At 35.7% G+C, this 23,253-nt stretch overlaps 1 protein-coding gene and 1 long non-coding RNA gene across 2 annotated transcripts; one reads left to right on the top strand and one right to left on the bottom strand.

Annotated features, from left to right (window-relative positions):
* Nucleotides 1-3,731: 3,731 nt before the first annotated feature.
* Nucleotides 3,732-23,129, top strand: Cdk5alpha (Cdk5 activator-like protein). Its single transcript, XM_002060074.4, has 5 exons — nucleotides 3,732-3,954; nucleotides 4,118-4,971; nucleotides 5,031-5,168; nucleotides 15,863-16,068; nucleotides 22,797-23,129. Exons 2-5 carry the CDS (start codon nucleotides 4,123-4,125, stop codon nucleotides 22,942-22,944), a joined length of 1,341 nt encoding a protein of 446 aa, XP_002060110.1. The 5' UTR covers nucleotides 3,732-3,954; nucleotides 4,118-4,122; the 3' UTR covers nucleotides 22,945-23,129.
* LOC26531107 (uncharacterized) lies at nucleotides 9,448-11,740 on the bottom strand. Its single transcript, XR_001449658.3, has 2 exons — nucleotides 11,293-11,740; nucleotides 9,448-11,224 (listed from the first exon to the last, which is right to left on the bottom strand). It is a non-coding gene; the product is annotated as an uncharacterized lncRNA (long non-coding RNA).
* Nucleotides 23,130-23,253: the final 124 nt, after the last annotated feature.

Raw genomic sequence — 23,253 nt, 5'->3', positions numbered from 1 at the left:
TCATGACATCCAATCTACACAAAACCGTTTATATACGGAAACGTCGAAAGAGCAGAGGTCAACTAAATAAATTATTAGATCAAGACATAATAATAACTTTTAAAAATACACACAACACCTTTCGATTCTCGTCTTACCAAATGGCTGCCAGCAGATAGAGTTGACACTGCAAAATCAGCATTCTCGGCTGAAGGTAAACACTATAAGTTCACTAGAATGACTTTTGGGTTAACAATAGCACCCGCAACATTTAAAAGAATCAGGTAAAATATATATTATAAATATATTATTATATTAGCAGTAGGGAAATTTTGTCAAGTGTACTTTGACGACATCAATATGCTCTCAGCATCGCTTCAGGAGCACACTGAACCGCTAAAACAAGTTTTTAACAAATTTACAGAAGGAAAGTTAAAACTACACTCGGACAAATCTGAATTTTTGAAAAGAGGAATAGAGTACTTAGGGCATATAATGATCAATGAGGGTATAAAACCAACCCCTAAAAAGACAGACACAGTTAAGAAATTCCCCCACCCCAAAACAAGAAAAGATGTCCCTTTAGGACTATTGGGCTATTACAATTCATTGGAGACTTCTTAAAAATTACAAAATCTCTTACTGCTCAACTAAAAGACAAAAACAAGTAACTATAAACAAAGAATAAATAGATCCTTGGAGTTTTGTTTTTTGTTTTTCGCTTGCAGAACCTTGAGGTTCCGAGGGAGAAGAAAATAACTCATCCGTCGAAAGGGGATGCTAGCAATAATTTGGGCGACTTAATACCATAGACCCTACCTTTCTGAAAAAAATTCTAAATTATAACAGATCATCTACCATTAACTTGGCTCATGAGTTCTAAAGAACCCAATTCAAAGTTGGTTCGTTGAAACTCCAGCTACTATAATACGATTTTTAAGTTATCTATAAATAAGGATCACAAAACGTAATCGCATACGCGTTAAGTAGAATTCAAAAAGAAGAACATATTAATGATCACAAATCGATAATTGCCAATACAGGAGATACAATACATTCCAACTTAGAAGAATTAGATGAAAAAAAAAAACCGATAAGCGACTATAATATCCAATTATTATTTTCAATCGGCAACAATACCAAAATTCTCACGCGATACCCTTTAAGAAAATTTGACGATCAAACCTGAATTAATCATACATAATACTATGGAACATAATAAGACCAAATAAGACGTCTGCAATTTATGCTACATACGAAATATCAAAACAATTCAGAAATTTTACTTTACACAGCAGCATTTATAAAGTTGTTAGATTCACGAATCAATTAATAGACCTGATAAGAGCAGACACTCTAGAAAACAAAATCCGTAAACGACACATTTCGTCCAATCATAGAGGCATTAACGCCAAGTTGAGCAGACAATAATTTTTTCAAACATAAAAACAAAAGCCACGCAAACGATTAACAACTGAGACACCTGCAAAACATCAAAGTACGATCGACACCAACATAAAAAAAAAATATCAAGAAACTGAAAAGCCGAATAATGTACGTGGTCACAATAATTTGCAACAGGCTCCACAATCCGGATACGGATATTGTATGCAAATATTCGGTATACCATAATAAAAATTATTTGTGGCCAAGGAGAAGAATACTCTTCAAATCTTTTTACAAAAATTTTTAAATCATACAGCTCCACGTAATATCATTCCAACAATTATCCAGCAACGCCCCTATGGAAAGACTATATTCGACACTGACAGAAATAAACATAACCATAATAGAGAAGAAAATGAAAACTAACGCGCCTATAGACCATGAAGAGATGTTGGCATAAACAATAATTACCTATAACAACGCTATCCACTCGGCCTCACGATATACCCCATTGAAACTCTTCACTGAAGGACATATTGAATTTCATTCAATAACCAGATAACCACCTATTTCAAAGATCAATCTAGGACCGATAAGAACATTAAACTCCTCTTAATTTATATCACACGTTATTTACCTAAAAAGTTACGAAAATAGCATAGATTAATTAGGAGCAGCTATCGAAATTATTGACGATAAAAAAGAAACAAATAAAATAAAAGACATTTGAAAATAGAGTTTTAAATTAGAAAATAGAGTTAAGAGCCTTATAACTATCAAAGACATCGAAGGTATAATTCATAGATTATGCACCGTCATTTAAACCATAAAGGGCTACATGAATGCCAAGACAATCTTAAAATAGTCAGTAATAAGAATAATTAATTTAAATAAAAATTGTTATTTTAATAGGTCCCGAACTCATAACAATAACGATAATCGATAACTTACTCCGTTTACAAGCAATCGATAAAAATCGATATCGATATCCTGTTTTTTGGGCAATTTTGGTAAATAATAAGATCTATAGTCACCAAACTTCACATATAGCTTCTAAAATAGAATATATATATGCATTTGATGTTGAAAGAAGAGGGTTTAGGGTATCCCCTAGTCGGGAGCTCCCGACTAGAACCTCTTATTTGTTTTATAATTATTGTTATTATGTAGAGGGTGTCTTACAAAAGAGAGTAGTTCGACACTGCGGCCCTGATTGACTAAATTCTCCATACCCCTGATGAACGGAAACAATAAAATAGCTTTGATCTGAGCTGGGCAGAAAAAATCTTTACGCAGATTCTTCCTTCCAACCCACTATTCACATTTACATTCATGTATTCCCAATTTATACTCGCTTAAAGTAAGTTAGTGGAGAATGCAGGAAAGTACATCTTGTGAACATAATAAAGTATATGCTGCGACACCTAACAATTATATGGAAAATATAAGAGATTAATTAAAATTTTTACTTGTGCATATGTGAATATATTTGTGTTAAACCAAATCACAAAGCTTAAGCTTAAAAATTAAAGCCCTGAGAGAAATGGGAAAGGTATCCAAAGAGGTATCTTAATCTTTCCTTTTTTTTTATCAATTTTTACCTTAATTTTATAGTTTTTGAGTTGTCTAAAAAACCATTACTCAAAATTAATATTGATCGATATTTTAAAAATAAGACGAAATATCGTTTCAATAGCTACATGGTAAAAATTATTTTTGTAGAAAGTGCCTGGCTAGAAGATACCTTCAACCTTCTTTTACCAAAACAGAAGCAAGAAATTAACTAATAACCTATGTTTTGGGTGTAGAATATAAATAGAATATTTTATAAAAAATCTCAATTTGCTTGTTGATAATGATGTATACGGCTTATTATTATATAGATTCTTTCATACGATACGCTATTTTTACTCAAGAACCCGCCCAGTGTGCTCATTTAAATTCCAATGGCAATTCCACAATAACACACAAGGTGTTGAAAGGAATAGGTAAAAATCGTATAGGAAAAAACGTATTTTGCCCATGTAAAATCGACTGAAGGTTGTTATTAAAAAAAGACGATCGCCTACCAAATATTAATTTTTAAAAAATTGCATTAAAAGTTCATACATAGAGACAAAAACATATCACTTTCTTTTTAGGCTGTACAAAGACATTATTGGTACTAATATTAGAAAATGTGCTCTCATATCTAATATATATATATATCCTTTTCTTTTATTTTGCAGAGATAGTATATATAGTATGATGTTATATTCATAAACAGCAAAAATAGGGGTGACAATTTTCGCGGAGCATGCCCAGTAGTGCTGAACACAAGGGTTGGTTGGATGTAAGTTACGCGTTCATAAATCGATTTCAGAAATATTTCAGAAGCTTTCTTGTTAATTGTGTTTTCATAGGGACATTTGCAAAAACAGTATATATAAAATGTTACGTTGAGTTTAAAACATAAACACTTAAAAAACTAAACTAAATTTCAAGTTTACCTTAGATCTTCAACTAATCAGTTACCAATAATTGTTCCAATATCTCGCTTTGTCCATGGGATATTCAATAGATTAAGTGTATTTTTATTGAAAAATTCAGGTAATTGCATTTATTCAGAAACGTTACATTTTTTAAGCAACTAAAAAACGATATAAATTATGTATAAAATACACAGTCGCGAGAGAAAGATAGTATTTTGGAATACATTGTATTAAATTAATTTAAATAGCACACAACAATAAATTGACTTTTCTTATTTTAGTTATAATGGGCACGGTTCTAAGTTTTAATCCACGAGATAGACATCCAGTGTATTCATCACAGCCCAATTTTCCTTATAATCAATCAACGCACATTCAAAATCAGAAAACAAATGAAAATTCTGAATCAATTGACTCACAATTGAATAATTTTTCCTATGAGCAGTTAAATAATGCTAAAAACCGTGAAAATAAAAAAGCTATTTCACATCAAATATCGAAGAATGGCTCCGGACACCAAAATACTTGCGGAAGCGTGCAATTTAATATGCACACGCAGATAAGCTCGCACAACTTCAACAACCTTGCATATTCATCAAAAGACACAATTAACAATGACCTGGATGCTCATAATGAAAACTCAACTGTTATATCGGAAAAAAGTTCAATTGAAAAAAGCTTAAAAAAGCATTCTCTTTTTATTAATGCTCTATCTTGGAAAAAATTATCTACAGCTCATAATAAGAAAAAAGTTGAAAATAAGAATAAATGTGCAAATTTGCCAACTACATGCTTTAAGACTCAGCTATTAGAAGCTTCATATACGTCATCTTCTGATAAAAACAAAAATATTCAACTCCACTGTAATCATATTGAAGAGCATCAGCATCAACAGCACCATTGTAATCAAAGCCATATTATTCGGGAGCTTCCACTCTTCCCATCAACAAAAGCGCAAAAGCCATCAACAGCGAAAGAACTAGGAAGAGTTAATAATACAAACTCAATATCAAATCACAACAAATTGATTCAAAAACAACCCTTAGCTCTTACCCTGCCTCAGCAGTTACAGATATCTTCAATTCAAATTAAGAATACGAATCAGAATCATTTACCACGCAAAACTGTTATTCAGGTAACTATTGAATGAAGATAGCATATCCTAGCTTTTCTCTACTGAGGTCCCATTTGCAGGCATCAACATCCGAGTTATTAAAATGTCTCGGTTTGTTTTTACATTACCGGTGCCATAGATTAAATAAATTTGATCCTGGAGACGCTGTTATGTGGCTGAGAGCTGTCGATCGAAGCTTATTATTGCAAGGCTGGCAGGTAAATAACTGCAACTTTTAATTCCATTTTTTATAAATTTCTAATCTCGAGATATGAAAATAAACAGACCAGAATAAAAAGAGTCGGGTTAACCTACACCAACCTAACTAATTGAAAAACGACATAAGTAGGAATTTTTGATTAGGGTTAAGTCGTAAAAGCTGACCTTTAATCAAATATACTGAAAACCCAAAGTGATCTTCCAAATGAGTCTGTGGTCACATACATACTGCCCGTAAAAAAACTTAGATCCAGGCCAAGTATTATACAACTTTTTACAGTGATCTAAGCAATAGTTAATATAATTGACTCTACGTACAAAATAAAAAGATGGACAGAGTTTTTAAAATTCGCCGCAGTGTGCGTAGCCTTATAATCTTAATCTAATCGATTTTAAAAAAAGTAAGCAAGAAATATTAGGATACTTGATCTGTATGTTCTTTTCTAGAAGCTAAGAATAATAAAAATATAATTTCGATATTGTTTTTATTCTAAATTATCTATGATCGGAATCGAACTCGTAATTTCGTAAATTTCAAGTCTTTGGCTATAATAGTTTGTGCAATGAGCAAATGTATAAATCAGGCAGAAGGAATCATCTCTGGCCCGATAAAGTACATATAGATATATGTAGATATATTCTTGATCAATAGCTGAGTCGATCTAGTCTCTCCGACCGCCCGTCCGTATGTATGAAAGAAAGAATCTCAGAACCTATAAGACCTAAGACATGTAATTTGGAACGTAGGTCGCCTAGTGCCCGCACAGTACGAGTTTATTTCCACTAATCGATAACTTGTCCCGTTTGCAAGTAATCGATATCAAAATCCTGTTTTTGAGCAAATTTGGTAAATAATTTGAGGTAGAGTTACCAAACTTGATATGTAGCTTTATATACATATATCAAATACCTATCACCACCTCCCCACCACATAGCTATAAGTCAAGTAATTAAACCAATTATAACTGCTCATTAATTTAAGCCACAACTTAAACGCAATTGACTTTCTGGGAATATGCAAATATATTCTATTCATAGATCTTGGTGGGGCTGTTAAGTAGAGGCGGCGGAAAGAAGTTTGGTCTGTTGCAAGTTCGAACCCTACCGAGGGGATTTTTTCTTAAAATTTGTTTTTATTACCTTTGAAGCAAACGAGCGCATGTGCCAGCTGTACTTGGTGTTGGTAGAAGAGGGTTCAGGGTATTCCCTAGTCGGAACCTCCCGACTAGAGCCTTTTACTTGTATCTTATGACCAACATGGGGATCATCGCAATGGAGAAACAAAGATAACAAGAAATATATGACCAATTGAAAATTTTTGTGGTTTTCGTAAGCAAATAGGAATTTCGAATTTTAGACAATTTTAATCTTCACAGATGAGCTCCACTATACACGGCGAATTCATTACTTGATCTCCAGAGGGAACATCTGATTGACTTTAGGCGAATTTAATGATTTATGGTTTATCGGCAGCATTAAGTCTGCAATACTTTCGCTATACTAAATTTAATCTGGCACAATTAATTATAATTGGTACTTGTAATAATTTTCAATCGGTATTCAGTTTTGAACTCATACTAAGACTTGATCACGTTAAGTTTTGAGCTCGTACCAAGTGCCAAATCTGGAAATACACAAAAAATCAAATCTTTCTAAAACTCAAAAAAAGAAAAGGGAAAAAAGAAAGAAAAATTGATTCTTTCATTTCTAAACGCGTTAGTGTAATAATTTTGTATACCCTAAAAAGGGTATATTGTATTGTGCAAAATGCAAATGTATGTAATAGGCAGAAGAAAGCATCTCCGACCCCATAAAGTATATATATTCTTGATCAGCATCAACAGCCGAGTCGATCTAGCCATGTGCGCCTGTCTCTCCGTCCGTCCGTATGTATGAACGCAAGAATCTTAGAAACTATAAGAGCTAGAGACTTGTTGTAGGTTCTCCTACTCCATGCGCAGATCGAGTTTGTTTCCGATAATCGATAACTTATTCCGTTTCCAAGCAACCGATAAAAATCGAGATTATAATCCTTTTTTTTTTAGCAAATTGGGTACGCCACCTCCCCGCTACCACCCCACAGCTATAAATCAAGCTTATAAACCAAGTTTAATTGCCAACCGATTTAAGCCGCAATTTAAATGCAATTGTCTTTTCCTTAATACACAAGTATTCTATTGTACAAGAAGATATACTGTAGAAAATTTCATAATGATCGGTTTAGAAAAACCAAAGTTATATACAACTGCGCAATTGAATGGGGCAACAGCTTTAAGCATTTCTGTATACATGTACACACACACATTCATGCGCGTGTGCTTCGCGTTCTAACAGCATGGTAATTGCGGCTTTTTTCTGTAATGTTATTTTAGTTCCTTTTTATCATAAGAACTTAATTATTGGTGTGGTTGCTGAGTAGAGGCATAGCAAGTGGTGCGGTCTGTCGCAAGTTCGAGCCCTACCGGGGAAAGTATTTTTTTTTTTTTTTTTGCTGGTGTAGCTGTTGTGTAGAGTCGACAGCAAGTAATGCGGTCAGTTGCAAGTTCGAACCCTGCCAAGGGAAGTTTTGGTTTTTTTTTTTGGTTTTTTATTTGGTGTTGGAATAAGAGGGTTCAGGGTATTCTTTAGTCGGGAGCTCTTGACTAGAACCTCTTACTTGTTAGTTTTACTTTTGTAAACGTTTTATCTAATATATAAACTGTACCATCAATAGGTGAAGACAATGATCAAAGTTTAATCATGCCGAGTTTTTATGTTCTTTACACATTTTGAATGTGTATTTTTTAATTGAACATGCTTTTATAATTTACGGTTAAATTTACCTTATCTGGTTATTTAGTTCATTAATATCTATATAAAACTATTTGTCCTAACTAACTGACTGACTGACTGAGTGGTGATCAACGCGCAGCCAAAACCGTAAGAGCTAAGAAGCTTTTACTGTAACTACCTTATGTGATGAAGGTGCAAGTATGGAAAAATTGCGAAAAAAGTTTGTATGAAACTTTTTTGTTTACCATCCGAACGGCCTCAAACTCAATTTCAAAGTTCTTTGCTTAAATTCATTTAAGAGGTGTTTCACACTCTTCCAAAAATGTATTCCCCTTGGTGGAAATGGGTATCAAAGATTTGGTGGCTGACGTTTCGGGCTTAAGTTCATTTCCAAAGATACATAAGAAAACTCATTTGAGACCTGTTTTACTTTTTTGGCAGAATCAAAGCATCCTCATCAAAGATTTTTTTGATGTTTTTATTTTTTTCCGATTTGCTTCAAAATTATTTTTAAGTTATGCATACAAACTTAATAAATACGTGCTTTGACGATTTGGGAAATCCCACCCGCAACAGTGGTAAATTAGGGGAAACCGCTTGTATTAAAGTTGTTTGTTTACCGTCCGATCAGTTTCAAATTATCAATTTTTTCAAAGCTTTTTGAGAACGGGCAAGGCCGGGCTATTACTCAAATTTAAACTTTGTTTAAGGTTGAACTTTATTCTTTGCTAATGTTTGTAACTGTTTATCAAATTCGTTATTGTGATCTGCATATAATATGCCAAATAAGTATTTGTAGGTTGTTTCTACAGTGCTTATAAGAAGACTTTTGTTTATTTTTCTTATTCTTAATCGTTTGTGAGATTGTCGTTGCGCTAATTAACATAGTCATTAACGTAATTAGTATAAGTGTACCTACGGGAAATATTGATTCTCATTATTTTTTTCTTTTTCTTAAATATACTGTTATGATGTACAATTTGTCTTCCTCCAATATGATTGTATCTGTAAAGAATAATTTCTATTGTTTTGGTTTTATTCTGTGAGTCATTTGACCGTTGATTACTCTAATTTTCGCGTTAATTGATTTATAAAGACGTTCTATGCCTACTCTTCGTGTTTTGCGGGTAGTTATACACCAATACCGAATCTTTATCTGCTCTAATTCCTTGGGATTTTCCCATGTTAAACAAAGCTCTTTTTGCTCCTAACTAATCTTTACCGTTGAATACCTATAACACCTATAAGTGAGGGAAATTTGGAATAATTGTATATTTTTGTATATTGTATACATATATGATTTTTATTAAATAAATGCTGTCAAAGATCTTTAAAAATGAATTTGAAACCGATCGGTAAGTTAAAAAAAAACTTTCCTACAGCCGATTTACGCGAATTTACCGCTGCTGCGGGTGATATTTCCCAAATCAAGGAAATACGTATTCATTAAGTTCTTATGTAGAACTTTGAAAATAAGTTTAAAGCAAATCAGGCAAAACTTAAGACTTTAACACAAAAATTCTTTGAATCGTTTATTTAACAAAGAAATGGCAATTACATCTAAGATGATATTTCATATAAATCCCTAGCATTGAATTTGAGAGCGAAACGTCACCGACAAATCTTTGATCCTTATTTCCATCAAGGGGGGCTAGATTTTCCAAAAAGTGCGAAGCACTTGTTAGGCCGATCTGATGTTAAGCAAAAAACTTTCATAAAACTGTTTTTAACTAATTAACCATTGTTATGGGCGGAATTTCCCAAATCACTGTAACACGAGTACATTAAGCTCTTATGTAGATCTCTGAAAATAAGTTCACTAATAATTTCTAAAAACCGCACTCTCTGCCAAAGAAGCTTTGATTTTGAGAAAAATGTGAAACACGTGTCAACGGATTTTAAAGATATTTCCACACACGTAGGTAGAATTTCCCGAAAACCCATCTTTAGGTGCTTCATCACATAAGGTAACTACAGCAACAATTTTAGCTACCTTCTAGATCTCCAGTCAGTCGGTCAGTCAATCAGGACAAACAGTTGTATATATATATAGAAATAAAGTAAAAATCTATACATATTTTTCTTTTACAGGGGTTCGGTAGTTATTTCCATTGGTCTACTATCTCTGTGTTCTAATTTGCATTGGTTACAAATGTCTCATTTTATTATTTATTATATTTTATATTATTTCTGAGAATCTGGGATAGTAGTAATTGTAGTTGCTTAAACATGTTATCAATTTTGTTGTTAATATCCATATTTTTTTTTATTTTAGTTTATATGTTTATATATTCTCTAGAATCGTTAATGGTATCATCTCCTTTATTGAATTGATTCAATTTATTGCCGTTGGAAAATTCAGTAATTTTTCTCATGTTTCATGTTACGTGCAGAGCTTCTTTTGCAAAAATATATAATCCTTAGTCTTTTCAAGGGTCAATTGGATATATTCTATGTTTATTATACTTTTCGAAGAATATTTTGTTATTTGAACGTCATCTTGTCCCGATTTTGTAATCTTAATTTGTCGGTCGAATTAATTTAAAGGTTTTCTTCTTTGTATGATTCAGTGGTTACTTTAAACTAGATTGGGTGTATTTTGTATTGTTGTGGCTCCTTTTTAAGGCCCAAGTGTTAATAGCTTGGATTTGTATGAGAAATTAGGAATAAATGTACTCAAAAACCAAAAAATTATAAAAATGATTTGATTTGTTTTGCCGATTTTAGCAAAGGAAAGTTTTTCATCGCAGTTATCGTATCCAAGAAAGTTGAATACACAATTATATCTTCAATATATGTCAGACGATGCTAATTAGGGTAGTTTTCTTAAGACATTATGCAGCAATCCCTGAAAATGAGCTGGTGCAATATTTAAACCAATTTTTAAGTCAAAGTGGCCGATGTTTGCTGAAAAGACCGATTTTTAAACAGAGGTTTCTTCCATTTCGATTTGATTGAAGCCTTTGGCTATGTCAATAGTAGTAAAATATTGACGTCTGTCAAGTTTTCCAAGGATTTATGTCCTGAGGCATCCGCTTTTTCGGGGACGATCCATATAGGACTGCAATATGGTTCATCTACTGTAAATTTCTCGAGGTATTAGTACAAGTTGTCGTTTTGGTATGGTACGTTCGATTTTCTTTTTTTTTTGTGTGAAGTCCAGCTGACGTTGATTGAGAAAAACTTTTGCTTTTACTTTAATTGCCAGGCCGCCGTCTGTATCGTTAAATTTAATTGCATTAGAATTGACAATAGTTTTGCAATCAGATTAATGTGTGAAATTCTAAAAATTGAAATTTCCATTATCTTCTCTGCTAATTGTACTAATTTTGGCAGACCAGCGACTTATACCTGCGAAATAGCACGAGCCTCCGTTGGCAAAAGTTATACCCACAGCTATTAAAGGAAATGTACGATGCGTGCAAGTTGGCGTCAGTATTCGATAGTACCTGTTATCGATACTAGTATCGATAGAGAGATCAAACATTGTGGATTGCTAGCGGGTATTCCCGGCATTGTCCGTGGCAAGTCTTGTGCTTATTTTAGATGAGTTTGCCCACCGTGGGAAATTTAAGTCGACCCGTTCTATTTTAAATAAGCCCTCTGAATTTTTAGTGGAGTTCAAGATAGCATTGCAAAATATGATTAAGTTGCATTGAATAAAGAGCCAAGAGCTGCAATCAACGGTTTGTCTTTAGGTGAAAAATCTTGGAGATGACAAAAAAAAGTTTCGTTCATTAAAACTTTGATCTGCATTTGCTATTCAAGAGCGGTGACTTTTGCTAAGACCATAACTGAATTTTTTCACAGACCTTTGAAAATGATTTCAAAGCGGATCTGATTGTAAACAATAGTTATGAGTGGAATTTCCAAAATTGCTGAAAGTATACTTTAAATTTGTATATAGGGGAGGATTTTACGAAAAGATTCCAATATCGCTCAAATCAATACACATTAAGTTCTAATTGTTCACACATGAACACGTGATACCGAGTCTCACTTTTATCTTCGGTAAAAGCATATAATTAGCATATTATTCTATTGTACAATCTTTGGAATAATGGGGAAGACACTCGTTTTGTCGACCATTAATAAATAAATAAATAAAAGTATATCACACCATATCGTACAGCTGCAGCAAGCAGAATAAAAAAAGATAGCGCCGATGTGGTCGCTTAAGATTTCATAAGTGACCTACGCTAAGAAATATCATGATAGAATAATAAGTAGCAAGGGTGAGGAAAAGACCCTAAATAAACACCATATTTTATGATCGTTGCTGCCAATAATGCATTGACAGCAGACCTAAAAAAAAAGAATTTCTGTTAGTATATAAGACCTAGGATTCGTAAGAATAAAGTAAGTATCTTACAAGTACTTAAGCTGGACAGATCCGTCCACTAATGTAGAGCTTAAAAATCGGAGAAACTTAAGAAAACTTTGGAGTCACATTTTTTACAATAGAAGCTTGGATTCTGCAAATACAGTGAAATGCGTCTGAAATACTTTTTCATAAGGATTTGTGGATATGAATTGGATCGGCAAATGTCACCCCCCTATCCTAGACCAACATTTATACCAAGGAGGAATGCAGTTTCCGAAAATTTTAAAATACTCCTCAAATTACTCTGAACAAAGATACTTGGACAATGATTTTGAGCCCCCTGCGTGTTCGGGCACATATTTTTTGGCTTTTTGCCGCCATTACTTACATCTTAAGCTGTCGTTAGTTAAAATGAAGTAGGAGGAAAGACTACAGTAAGATTCTGCGGGAATATATATCTATGTTCTAACCTATGTAACTTCAGAATAAAACACTTGCGCTTGACCATTTGCACCACATGCGCTGACTACTAACATCAGAGTAACTTGACCAGGAGCCATCCGTAAGCCTTGCAGATAACAAATTGCAGCTCCACATTCGTTTTTGTAAGCGACAGCAAGTGCGAATTGCAGTAAGGATAAGACGTGGTGTACCATAAGGATGAAATTCGCATGGGCGACTCCCAGGAATGATGCGATCTACTTGAGCTTGGAAGCCAATCTGAGGCCAATCCAATATTCTTTTGGGCAATTACGAAAAAAAACTTTGGCGTACAACTGTACGAATCTGGAGAAGCACATAATAGAGAGGAGTCCAGGCAAAACTGGACCAAAACATAGTGAAAATGTGTGCCATTTGCTTCACGAGGCAGTTACCTTGCCGCCTTTCTAAAATCAGCTTACGGAGAACAGCATTTAGTGAATCCTACACTGACGAAGGATTTGGTCGCTACGAGATGGCGAACTGCAAAAGGGCCAACGAATGCTTCATGCTTATGCTTCATCGTCTTTTACATGACCCTGATGTCATGAGTCGTAATGCACCGCAGCCAGCAGGTTATAGATTGGTGAATACTGGACGAGTGCCACAGGCAGCGGATTCGACTTCCACTGAAACTGTATAGTGGTGTGCATTTTGGACTGCCAGTGCAAACTGCAATTGGTATCTGCGCACTTATGGGATAGGATAAGATTGGTATTCGACGTGGCAGCAAAGGTCGCCGACATTTCATTGAATTTGGCATAATTCAAGCGACCGCAACACTACAAGTCAGTAATGGCTATTCTCTTTTATTTCCGAGAAAATGTTGTTGGCTTTTATGGAGACAGCAGAGCGATGTTTCATTAAGTGTTGATCCGGCCGTAGAATAGATAAGCGCAACGATTCCTGTGGCGACGGGAGCTCACGAGTTGAAGCAGCATGCTTGCCAAGCGCCTCGCATTATGTAAACAACTTGAATGTATTGCACTATCGGGATTCAGATCCTGGCGCCTTTAAATCCATTATTAAATGTCACTATGTTGACGACTATGAGGATAGTTTTGACAGTGACGGTGAAGCTATTGTCCTATCACAAAGAGTAAAAGAATAACATGCGAAAGCTGGATTTGAATTGTGTCGGTTTACTTCCAGTTCTTCCGGCGCCTCCGGCCAACATTGGCATCGGAGGGAGCGAAGCTTAAGAAAAGATTCTGGGCTTGTGTAACCAGCTACCCACGGACGATTTCAAATTTAATATGAAATACTATACAGTTCTCCGATTTGTACTACATTTGGAGCGAGTCCCTCATTGAAGGAATTCTTGAGCTTGAGCATGTCAACATTTGATCCTTTGGGATTTCTTAGCTGTCCCATGAAAACTGAAAAGTTACCAATGTGTGAGATTTGACAATGGAATGTGCAACCGTTACCGGATGAGATCGCACGCCATTAATAAATGGCGTCAGGATATAACAACTTGGATAGGTTTCGAAGGGCAATACAACTGTATGTTTTTGTGGACGCTAACCAGTCAGCATTTGCAGAAGTAACTTACTTGAGGGTCACCTACGATGTATACCGCATAGTGCAAGGAGGCCAAAACACCAATAAATTGATTGTTTATCACTACCATGATAGGCGACATCAAGACCAGAATTTGGATAACGAAACTGAGTCGAATGTTGCCTACAGTAATTCCTGAATGTAGCGTGTGCAAGCTACATAGAGCGCAGCCAGCTGAACCTACAATTGCCGGAGGACAGACTGAAGGCCAATGGATGGCCATTTGAGTTTACGGATCTGGATTACCTTGGACCGCTCTGTATAACGTCATGGGTGGTGCTAATACGTGATGTAGCCGAGCCTCGAAGGGAGTGGATACTTTTCATTTTCTATAATTACTGATTTTAATAAACCAAAATAAAATAAAATTTCTTTTAATGGCTTCAATTACCACAATATTCTTATTTTCCAATAGTTAAATGACTGCTCTCTAACTTTTACGGAATCGAACAAGTTTCTGCTGAAATCTTCTTGCGCCTCTAGTGCGATAGTCGGAAGAACATCACTCCTTACCACCAGTTCGATAAAACAAATAAATCTTATCATTGTTGATTAGCATAAAATATTTATTGTTATAAAGAACAGAAATTGAACGTTTTTATAAATACAAAGAGAGAAGACGAGAAGAAATAAATGTATGTATGTGTGTGCACAGCAACAAGAATAGGAATTGAAATTGTTCAACTTTTGGTATTCGTCAAAATTGTTTGACAAGCTGAGGATTAATTATCCTTGCAGAAATAAGACTAAGAAGCTTATTATCTTAAGCCAAATAGGTCCCCACTACAAACGACAAAATTATATTTTAAAATATAACTATTTCATTTATGTCATATAAGATATAATAGAGAATTTGAATGTGTGTCCCATTTACCGCAGGCACAAAAGAGTCTACCAAAATCTAAAGGCGGGGCCAGCCACTACAAAAAAAGGATTTCTATCATGTCTCTGGGTTGTGCGCAAACGCACTTCATGGATCACATATGCCAATATAACCACACGTTTGATTTCATAACTTTTGTTTCTTAGCCGATCTTGATGAAATTCTTTAAATTGCATGTGTAGATCTATATAATATTCGAATATCCCAAAAGACAATTGATTTCAAATGTTGGATTAAACTTGCAGTTCTAATTGATTTATTTATTTGATTTATAACTTATGGTGGAGGCGGTTGCAATAGCAATGAAATGAAAGATGTTTGACCTGTAATATTAAACAAGCTACTTGTCAAATTTGGTAACTCTTGTAAAGGGCAATTAGTGATTTACAAAAAAAACAGGATAGTTATATCGCCTTTTTTTCGAATGAGCTTGGAAACGCGGCAAGTTATCGATTATCGAAAACAAACTCGTACTGCATGGCCGCTAGAATATATACGATATGGGGTGGAGATGCTACCTGCTGTTGCACACAGTTGCAAAAACTATTATACCCGTGGGTTCAGCGCAATTTAAGTGTTGATATTGGTGTCTTAGAAAATAAAATAGGGCTTCATACAATAACATTATTGTAACTTGTAAATTGTAACTTTAAAATTTTAATTTATTTTAGGACGTGGCGTTCATCAACCCAGCAAATGTTGTATTTGTATACATGTTAGTACGCGAGCTTGTTAACGGAGAGGAAACAAAGGAATCAGATCTTCAAGCTTCTGTTCTTACCTGTCTGTATCTATCATATTCGTACATGGGTAACGAAATCAGCTATCCACTTAAACCATTTTTGGTTGAGGACTCAAAAGAAAATTTTTGGGACAGGTAAGTACGTTTAGTAAAAATGCTCCGCAGCAACTATAACAATTTTAAATTCAAGTGCAGTTTTTTTGCTGAATCGCACTAATTTTAAAATTATGTACATATTAGACCATTTACACCATTATCAAACTAACTGAAAATCGAACTTTTATTTCAAGTACATCTCATTAGAATATTTGGATGCCCACCTTAAAAAAAAAAAAAAAAAAAAAAAAACAAAAAGAAGACAAACTTTACCTTGATCTTCCAAAACCAAGAGCTTAAGCTTTAGACAAAAATAGATCAAGCTAAGTACATATATAACTAGAACAGCATACAACCATACATAAAAATGAAATATACTTGATGGACGGATCCGTCCGTTTTTGAGTACTTGTAAGATACTGACTTTATTCTTACGAACCCTAGGTCTTATATACTAACAGAAATTCTTTTCTTAGGTCTGCTGTCAATGTATTTTCGGCAGCAGCGATCATAAAATATTGTTTTTAATTAGGGTCTTTTCCTTACCCTTGCTACTTATTACTCTAACATGATATTACTTAGCGTAGGTCAGTTATGGAATCTTAAGCGACCACATGGTGCTTGCTGCAGTTGTACCATAAGTAAGACAAAAATATGATTTTGAGATGAAACCCTTAGCTTTTAGTAAATACTATCTTTTTGATTTATTTATTTTCTTACCCCGATCTGCGTAACTAGAATGCACTCTAGTGTTTTGTATTTACAGCACTTGAACATGGGCTGTTGCAGCATCATTTGTATATTTCATCCAAGTGGGGTCACTAGGATGGTTCAAACGAATCTGTGGACTATAGATTCCTCTCTTTTGTCATTATGCCTTCTCATACACTTTTATGCAGTTACTTGTGCCATCGGTTTTTTGATCAGTCCTAGCAATTTTTACGATAATCTTTGCCGACTACATTCACAAACTTGCTCTTTGTAGGTTTTGTGCAATTATTATGCTGTACTATGCTGTACATTTTAAATGTTGAAGCGATTCAAAAACGTTCGTCAAAGATTGTTATAGGCGTTATAGATTTGTTTATTATTTCCTTAGCGCATTTGTTGCGAGTTCAGCATACCACAATATTGGCAATTTATGTTGGTAATGGTTGGGTGCGTTGGGGTGTTGTCGTAATTACTTAAAAAGAATTTTTATGTAAGATGCTTTCAAAATATGTCTCTAACTTTTCTTTTTTTTCGGTGCTGCCCTAAAGCAGCAGCTTTATGACTGTTACGATCTTAGGTAAACATTTAAAAATTATTACAGATTGTCACTTACTGACTTTACTTATGAATAAAGCTGACCTAAGCCCAAGTATATAGTGGGTTCTTCAGCTTCAGAATTGTGATAACGATTTAATACATGGGCCAAGAAACAAATACTTATACTCACTTAGAATATGCCATAATAGGAACAAACAGGTAAAAGAAAAGTAGTCATTTGTCAAGGAAAAGACTCAAGAATTGTTAGCCTTAGAAAATTATTAGAAAAATCTAAATACAACAAGTCTTACGAAGTCTTATAAGAAACGGCATTGTGCATAGAAAATAGACTTTTGGTCAATGTTGCCAATGATGTGGAAGACCATGTTCATTAACGAAAGTTAGTGGTTGCCGGACCTCACAAATAAATGTTCTCTCTAATTTTTTTCGAATATTATAGCGTTTTCCCATAAATCGGGAAGTGGCAAAAGCTAACTACATAGCATCCCTAGGTAATAGCTTTAATTAAATACATATTGATTATTATTGTCCCGTGGATAATACAAGGCAAACTATGGTGGTCCTTACCATAGGACCGGCAGCGGTTATTACTGCGGCTTGAGGATGAGTGGGCCTGGCAGTTGATCATGTACTTGTTAATGAGTACTGCCCGGAGACGCTTCTCAGAGTTCAGGCTCAGTAGACGGAGGGACATCCGCAGAGTGCACTCCACGGCAGACCTGTCATCAATACGACCCGGCTCCATGGGGCTGTTGTCTGTTGTTGCTTGGGTGGGGAACCATATCTCTGAAGTAGGCAACAAGAGGTTTTTAAAAAATATGATTTTGTAGACACAAACGAGGTTTGTATATATGGAATGGTGGGGTCGGAGTCAATTGGGAGGTGGTTGAGTTTAGCCACGGTCCTCGTAATGACGCCGCAGGCATGGATGCGTGGCGTGGACCTGGCCGGGCAGCATTCGTTGGACGTAAGATTGTCTACTTTGAAGATAACCATGTCGCTGTTCAAAAGGTTTCTCGTTCGATGATTCTATTTGTTCCTTTTGTGCAGCTCCTTGAGGTATGCATTTTCCCAACGGAAACAGAACTGTTGATTAAGAGCTTTGAGACGTTGCCAGCGCTGCATTCTCTTAAATTGCAGGCTCCGTAAACGATATAAAATGATAGCCGACTAGGAAATTACCTGGACTGAGGGCCTTATTCTCCGATAATGGAGAGATTGGCCTCGAGTTAAGAAAGGCTTCTATTTGGATAAGATTGTCGATAACTCTTCATGACTTACTTCTGCTTCCCATACGCCACCCATATGGGGGAAGCATTTGGAGGGTTGAAGCGCAGGGACAATTTTTGATGGCCATAAGATGAAATTATACTCGTTTTTGTGGCTATTATGAAGATGCGCGAGAAGGCTTTGGTGGCTCCACGGAACGTTTTGCCGTTGCTGGTGTACATTTGTTGGCGGCACCCTCGTCGAGAAACAAATTAGCAAATTAGCTTCTAAATGTATGGCTCGTGTACTGAAGCATTCAAATACGCATACATAGCCCTTAGTGATGAGGCATGCTCGACATAATAACGAAATCGACGCCTGTATGCGCACGTCGAACGGACCGGAGAAGCTGGATCGTTTGACTCCCATAAGTTGAGATTGCAACCTTTTGCGATACACTACACTGCTCGACACAAATTTATCGTGGCCTTGACTAGATTTCTGAGTTTTGGAACCAACAACCTGCTCCAGATCAATCGTGTCATCTCTTTTCCACCATGGTGGGAGACGCGATGCTGGAAATGAAGGAAAGAGACGTGGAAGGAGTATTGGATGTCTTCGTTATAGCGCTAAGACTCAGAAGCTTTCTCGCATGCTCTCATGACTCCATTGTGATCATGAACGGATTGGAATTAATGATTGGGCTTGAGCTTGTTATAAGTTACTTGTCGATCAAACACTGATTTTCCTTGGGGTACTCTATGCATTGAGTATGGACAGCTTGCCGCTCTTAAGCTTCGAATAGCTCAATACAGCTGAAGTCCTTTGGAAATTGAATATCAGGTTTCTGACCGCGTTTTATAAAACGACTTTAAGAGCTAAGCCGAATCCGGAGGAGCGATCTTCGTTATGAGATTTGCAAGTTACATATAACGGAATGTAACTGTTAATCCAATTCATGGACTGTTTAGATGGGAGCTGGCCTTTGATATTGTGGCGATTATATTATGGTCGATGCCACCACTACCATCCCACGAGGTCGCATGAGGAAAAACCAATGCTAGCCAGTTCTGCAGATTTGCAGTCGGAGCCAACATGGGACTATTTGCTGAAGTTGGTGGATTGTGCAATCTTGGCGACTCTTCTTCTTCTATTGCTGAGACGGTCAAGCAGAAAAGCTCCTATCTTTCGACAGGCAGCTATGGTAGGTAGCAAGTCTGCGCCACACAACTAAGCGAGGAAGGGAGATGGTCCTCACAGGAGCGATCCTGATTTTCGCTGCTACATGGCCTTAGGGGAAGATTGAACCCATCATGAAGAGATCTTCGTAAAAGCTAACGTTTTGAATAGGAGTGAACTCATCGGTGTCAGCTTACCAGTGTATAGACTTTTTTCGCTATGGAATCTGGCTCTTTAGCTAGTTTGGCTAGCAGCTCTTTCACCTCCCAAAACATAGTAAGATCTTCTTAAATTGGTTGGGCTCACCGAAATCCTTGTGGAAAAGGAATAAATTCTTGCGACATTCGACTTAACTACTGGGCCAGTCAGCATCTCTGGTACGACCTATTCTTAAGTAAGCCTCATGTATCTGGTCACCACAATATGCTATCCTTCAGAACAGAATTGAAAAGGTTCAACAACAATTCTGCACAATGCTTTTTTCCCTTCGAGGCTTAAATTGGGATTCTCGTGTGCGGTTACCGTCATACTCTAGAAGACTTCTAATGATTAACCTTCTTTCTTTAATTAATCGTAGAACTATGTTGGGTGTAATATTTATTCATAAATTAATTACTGGTGAAATTGACTCTTCTGTGTTGACTAGCCAATTATGCTCAACTAATTATTCTTTGCATGAACATGAGCATTCCAGAGTTTTCTGCTAGGAGTCTTCTCTTCCTCGTATAAAGTCTTCTATTCTAAACTATTTAGCAAGTAGATAGTCTTATTTGTATTTGTAATTGTATTTGTACACATACTTTTAAATTGTATCGTTATTTTTTTGTAAATTTACTTTGCTTCTCGTGTCGTACTTTATACGACTGCGCCCCTCGGTCGGTTGGGCGGGAAGTGGGATGCAGTACGTTGCATCGGGATGTGGGATGCAGTACGTTGCATCGGGATTCGCGTTAGGAAAAAAATTAAAAAATAAATAAATACTGAAAATGATCTTCATGTCCAGTAGCGATTCGCTAATGTAATATTGTGTGCCGCCGAGTACGATTGGACAGAACGAAAGCGGAGTTTTCGATTTGGATCCTGCCTGAATGAGAAATGTTCATAATACCCGTACCGGTAGAGATTTTGGTGTTTTATGTAGCTGGACCTATCACCAACGGACATCTGCAAGCCCCGGGGGGCACAACTGCACTGGATAGTTCTTCTTTGAGTAAAGTAAAGTAAAGAAATTCAAGTCGTGCCACATCGGAATGTCTACCTTGTTGTGGAACTGCTATTTCCACGGTTAGCTTAAAAGCGCACATCTAAAATAGAAGGCATTCTCACAATACTTATGCGGGCGTACTGTAGAGCTTTCAAGCAACCTTAAATGGTGCTCTATAGGTCTTGAATAACAGCTCCAGTTCCTGCGAAACTGACGAAAGTTTAAAGAGGAAGTGATTGCCTTTGCTTCCCCGTCTATCTTTAAGTTGCGATAAAATTGCTTTTTGACCTCTGTTAACCATAGATTGGTTATATAGACAGCTGTGAAAAGGTCTAGGAAAGTTGGCCATTTTAAATATTCCACATACAAAATGTCAATCTCCACGGAAGGGAGACTGCAGCCTCTTGGCTGTGGTCGCGTTCTCTATTTACTCATTAAGAGTAGCGGCACAGAAGTTGCTTGAATATCTAACTCTTCTGAGCAAGGAATGGTGATCCTTTTCACGCTTGATGGCAAAGAATCCTTTTTTATCGGAAGGAGCGGAAGTAAAGTTTATCTTCTGTTCTGTATGATTGGAAGGATCTATATGAAAAATCATTTGAGACCTGTTTCACATTTTTCGAAGCAGAAATGCGATTCTACGATTTTTTTTGGAGTATTTTAAAGTTTTGTCCGATTTATTTCAAACTTATTTTCAAAGCTCTACATAAGAACTTTGTAAATACGTGTTTTGGCGATTTGGGAAATTCCACCCGCAACAGTGGTAAATTGTTTAAAACGTTTGTATGAAAGTGTTTGTATGAAAGTTGTTTATTTACCGTCCGGTCAGTTTCAAAATAATTTTCAAAGCTTTTTGAGAACATTACCAGTGCCATGAGCAATGCTGCTCTTAGTATAAAATATATATATATAAGAATTAAGAAGTTTCAGAGTAAGACTTTGATTAAACGTAGCGCGCCGGTGACCAACATCTTTTAATTTAAAAAATCAACGAAAGCTTTAAAACAAAATTTGTTATAATGTATGCTAGCTTTACTCAGTGAAATCACTGTCACTGTGCCTTTGGTGTGGTATATCACCCAGCAACGTCCGAAACTTTTATTGCCTGCAAAAGCTGCTGACAGTGCATCACAACAAGGCCCTTATGCATACTTGGTTAGTGACCCGCTCTTTTGGTAGGTAATCGTGTTAACACCATCCATATGTAAGTGAAGTGAAACCTTCAATGCGAGCCAGAATATCTCGTTGACCTCGAGTCGTCTGGCGCTTAGCAGAAAATCAAAAAAATAGTTACGTTTAATCTTGATATTAAGGTCCGTTTTATCAATTCCTCCTCGATTTCGTCAATGTACCGCACGTTCTCAGTCTTTGTAAGTATGGTAGATCTAATATTTCTCTGTGGCCTGTTATATCGGAATATGTTGAACTCTTTCCATTAGGGTACAAAGTACCATTCACCATTACCTCCTCGTCAAAGTTAAGAAGAAACATTCCAGTCACAGTTTTGATGTGCCTTCAGAGTATTTTATTAAAATATTTTCTCACATTTATAAAATATAACCTATTTGGTTATTTCTATAAAGTCAGTAAAGGTTATGTTCGTAGAACGCTCATTGATTATGTTTTGTAAATCATTGGCGTCTAGTAATGCTGGGTTAACAATACAGATCTTTGTGAGTGCAACGAATAGCATTAGAGTTTCAAGTTCCGAAATCAATATCTTATTTCTTCTTCTTTCAACATTTTTTTGAGAATTAAAAGTATTTCGACTACAATATTTTTACTAGTTAAAAATGCATTCAAACCATATAAAACGTGAATATATTGAGACCATAAGGCAATATTATCTACTATTAAGTGAACTTCAATATAAATATTTATTATAAATCTGTCTATTTTATTTCAGATGCTTATTTATCGTGAACAGACTAAGTAGTAAGATGCTGAAGATAAATGCAGAACCAGCATTTTTCACTGAAGTTTTTACAGAGCTGAAATCTTGTGGACAATTTCAAGCTAATTCAATAAAGAGGTCATCTTGCGGAGGAACCTGACGGAAAAATGACCAACACGTAGCAGTGCGACTCACATTGTCTACATACCAGCAAAATTTTCAAGATAAAAAAAATCAGAAATAGTGGTAAACAAATAAAACATTTATATTGCGTTAGCAAATTTCTTTGTCACCATCACACTTGTTCAAATAAAAATGTGAAGATATCGCTTACAAAAGAAGTTTATTTAAGCTTTTGCAGTGCATTCTATAAGTTGACCTCTGTCTGCGACACACGACCACCAGTTTTAGAATGTTAAACTATTTTTGCAGCAGTAACTTGGCTGTGCCTCTAACTATCTTGCCCAGC

This window comes from Drosophila virilis, unplaced genomic scaffold, assembly GCF_030788295.1.
Source record: "Drosophila virilis strain 15010-1051.87 unplaced genomic scaffold, Dvir_AGI_RSII-ME tig00001590, whole genome shotgun sequence".
In the NCBI taxonomy this organism is placed as follows: Eukaryota; Metazoa; Arthropoda; class Insecta; order Diptera; family Drosophilidae; genus Drosophila; species Drosophila virilis.
Note: the sequence above shows the minus strand (reverse complement) of the source record. Positions and strands in the feature narration are given on the sequence as shown.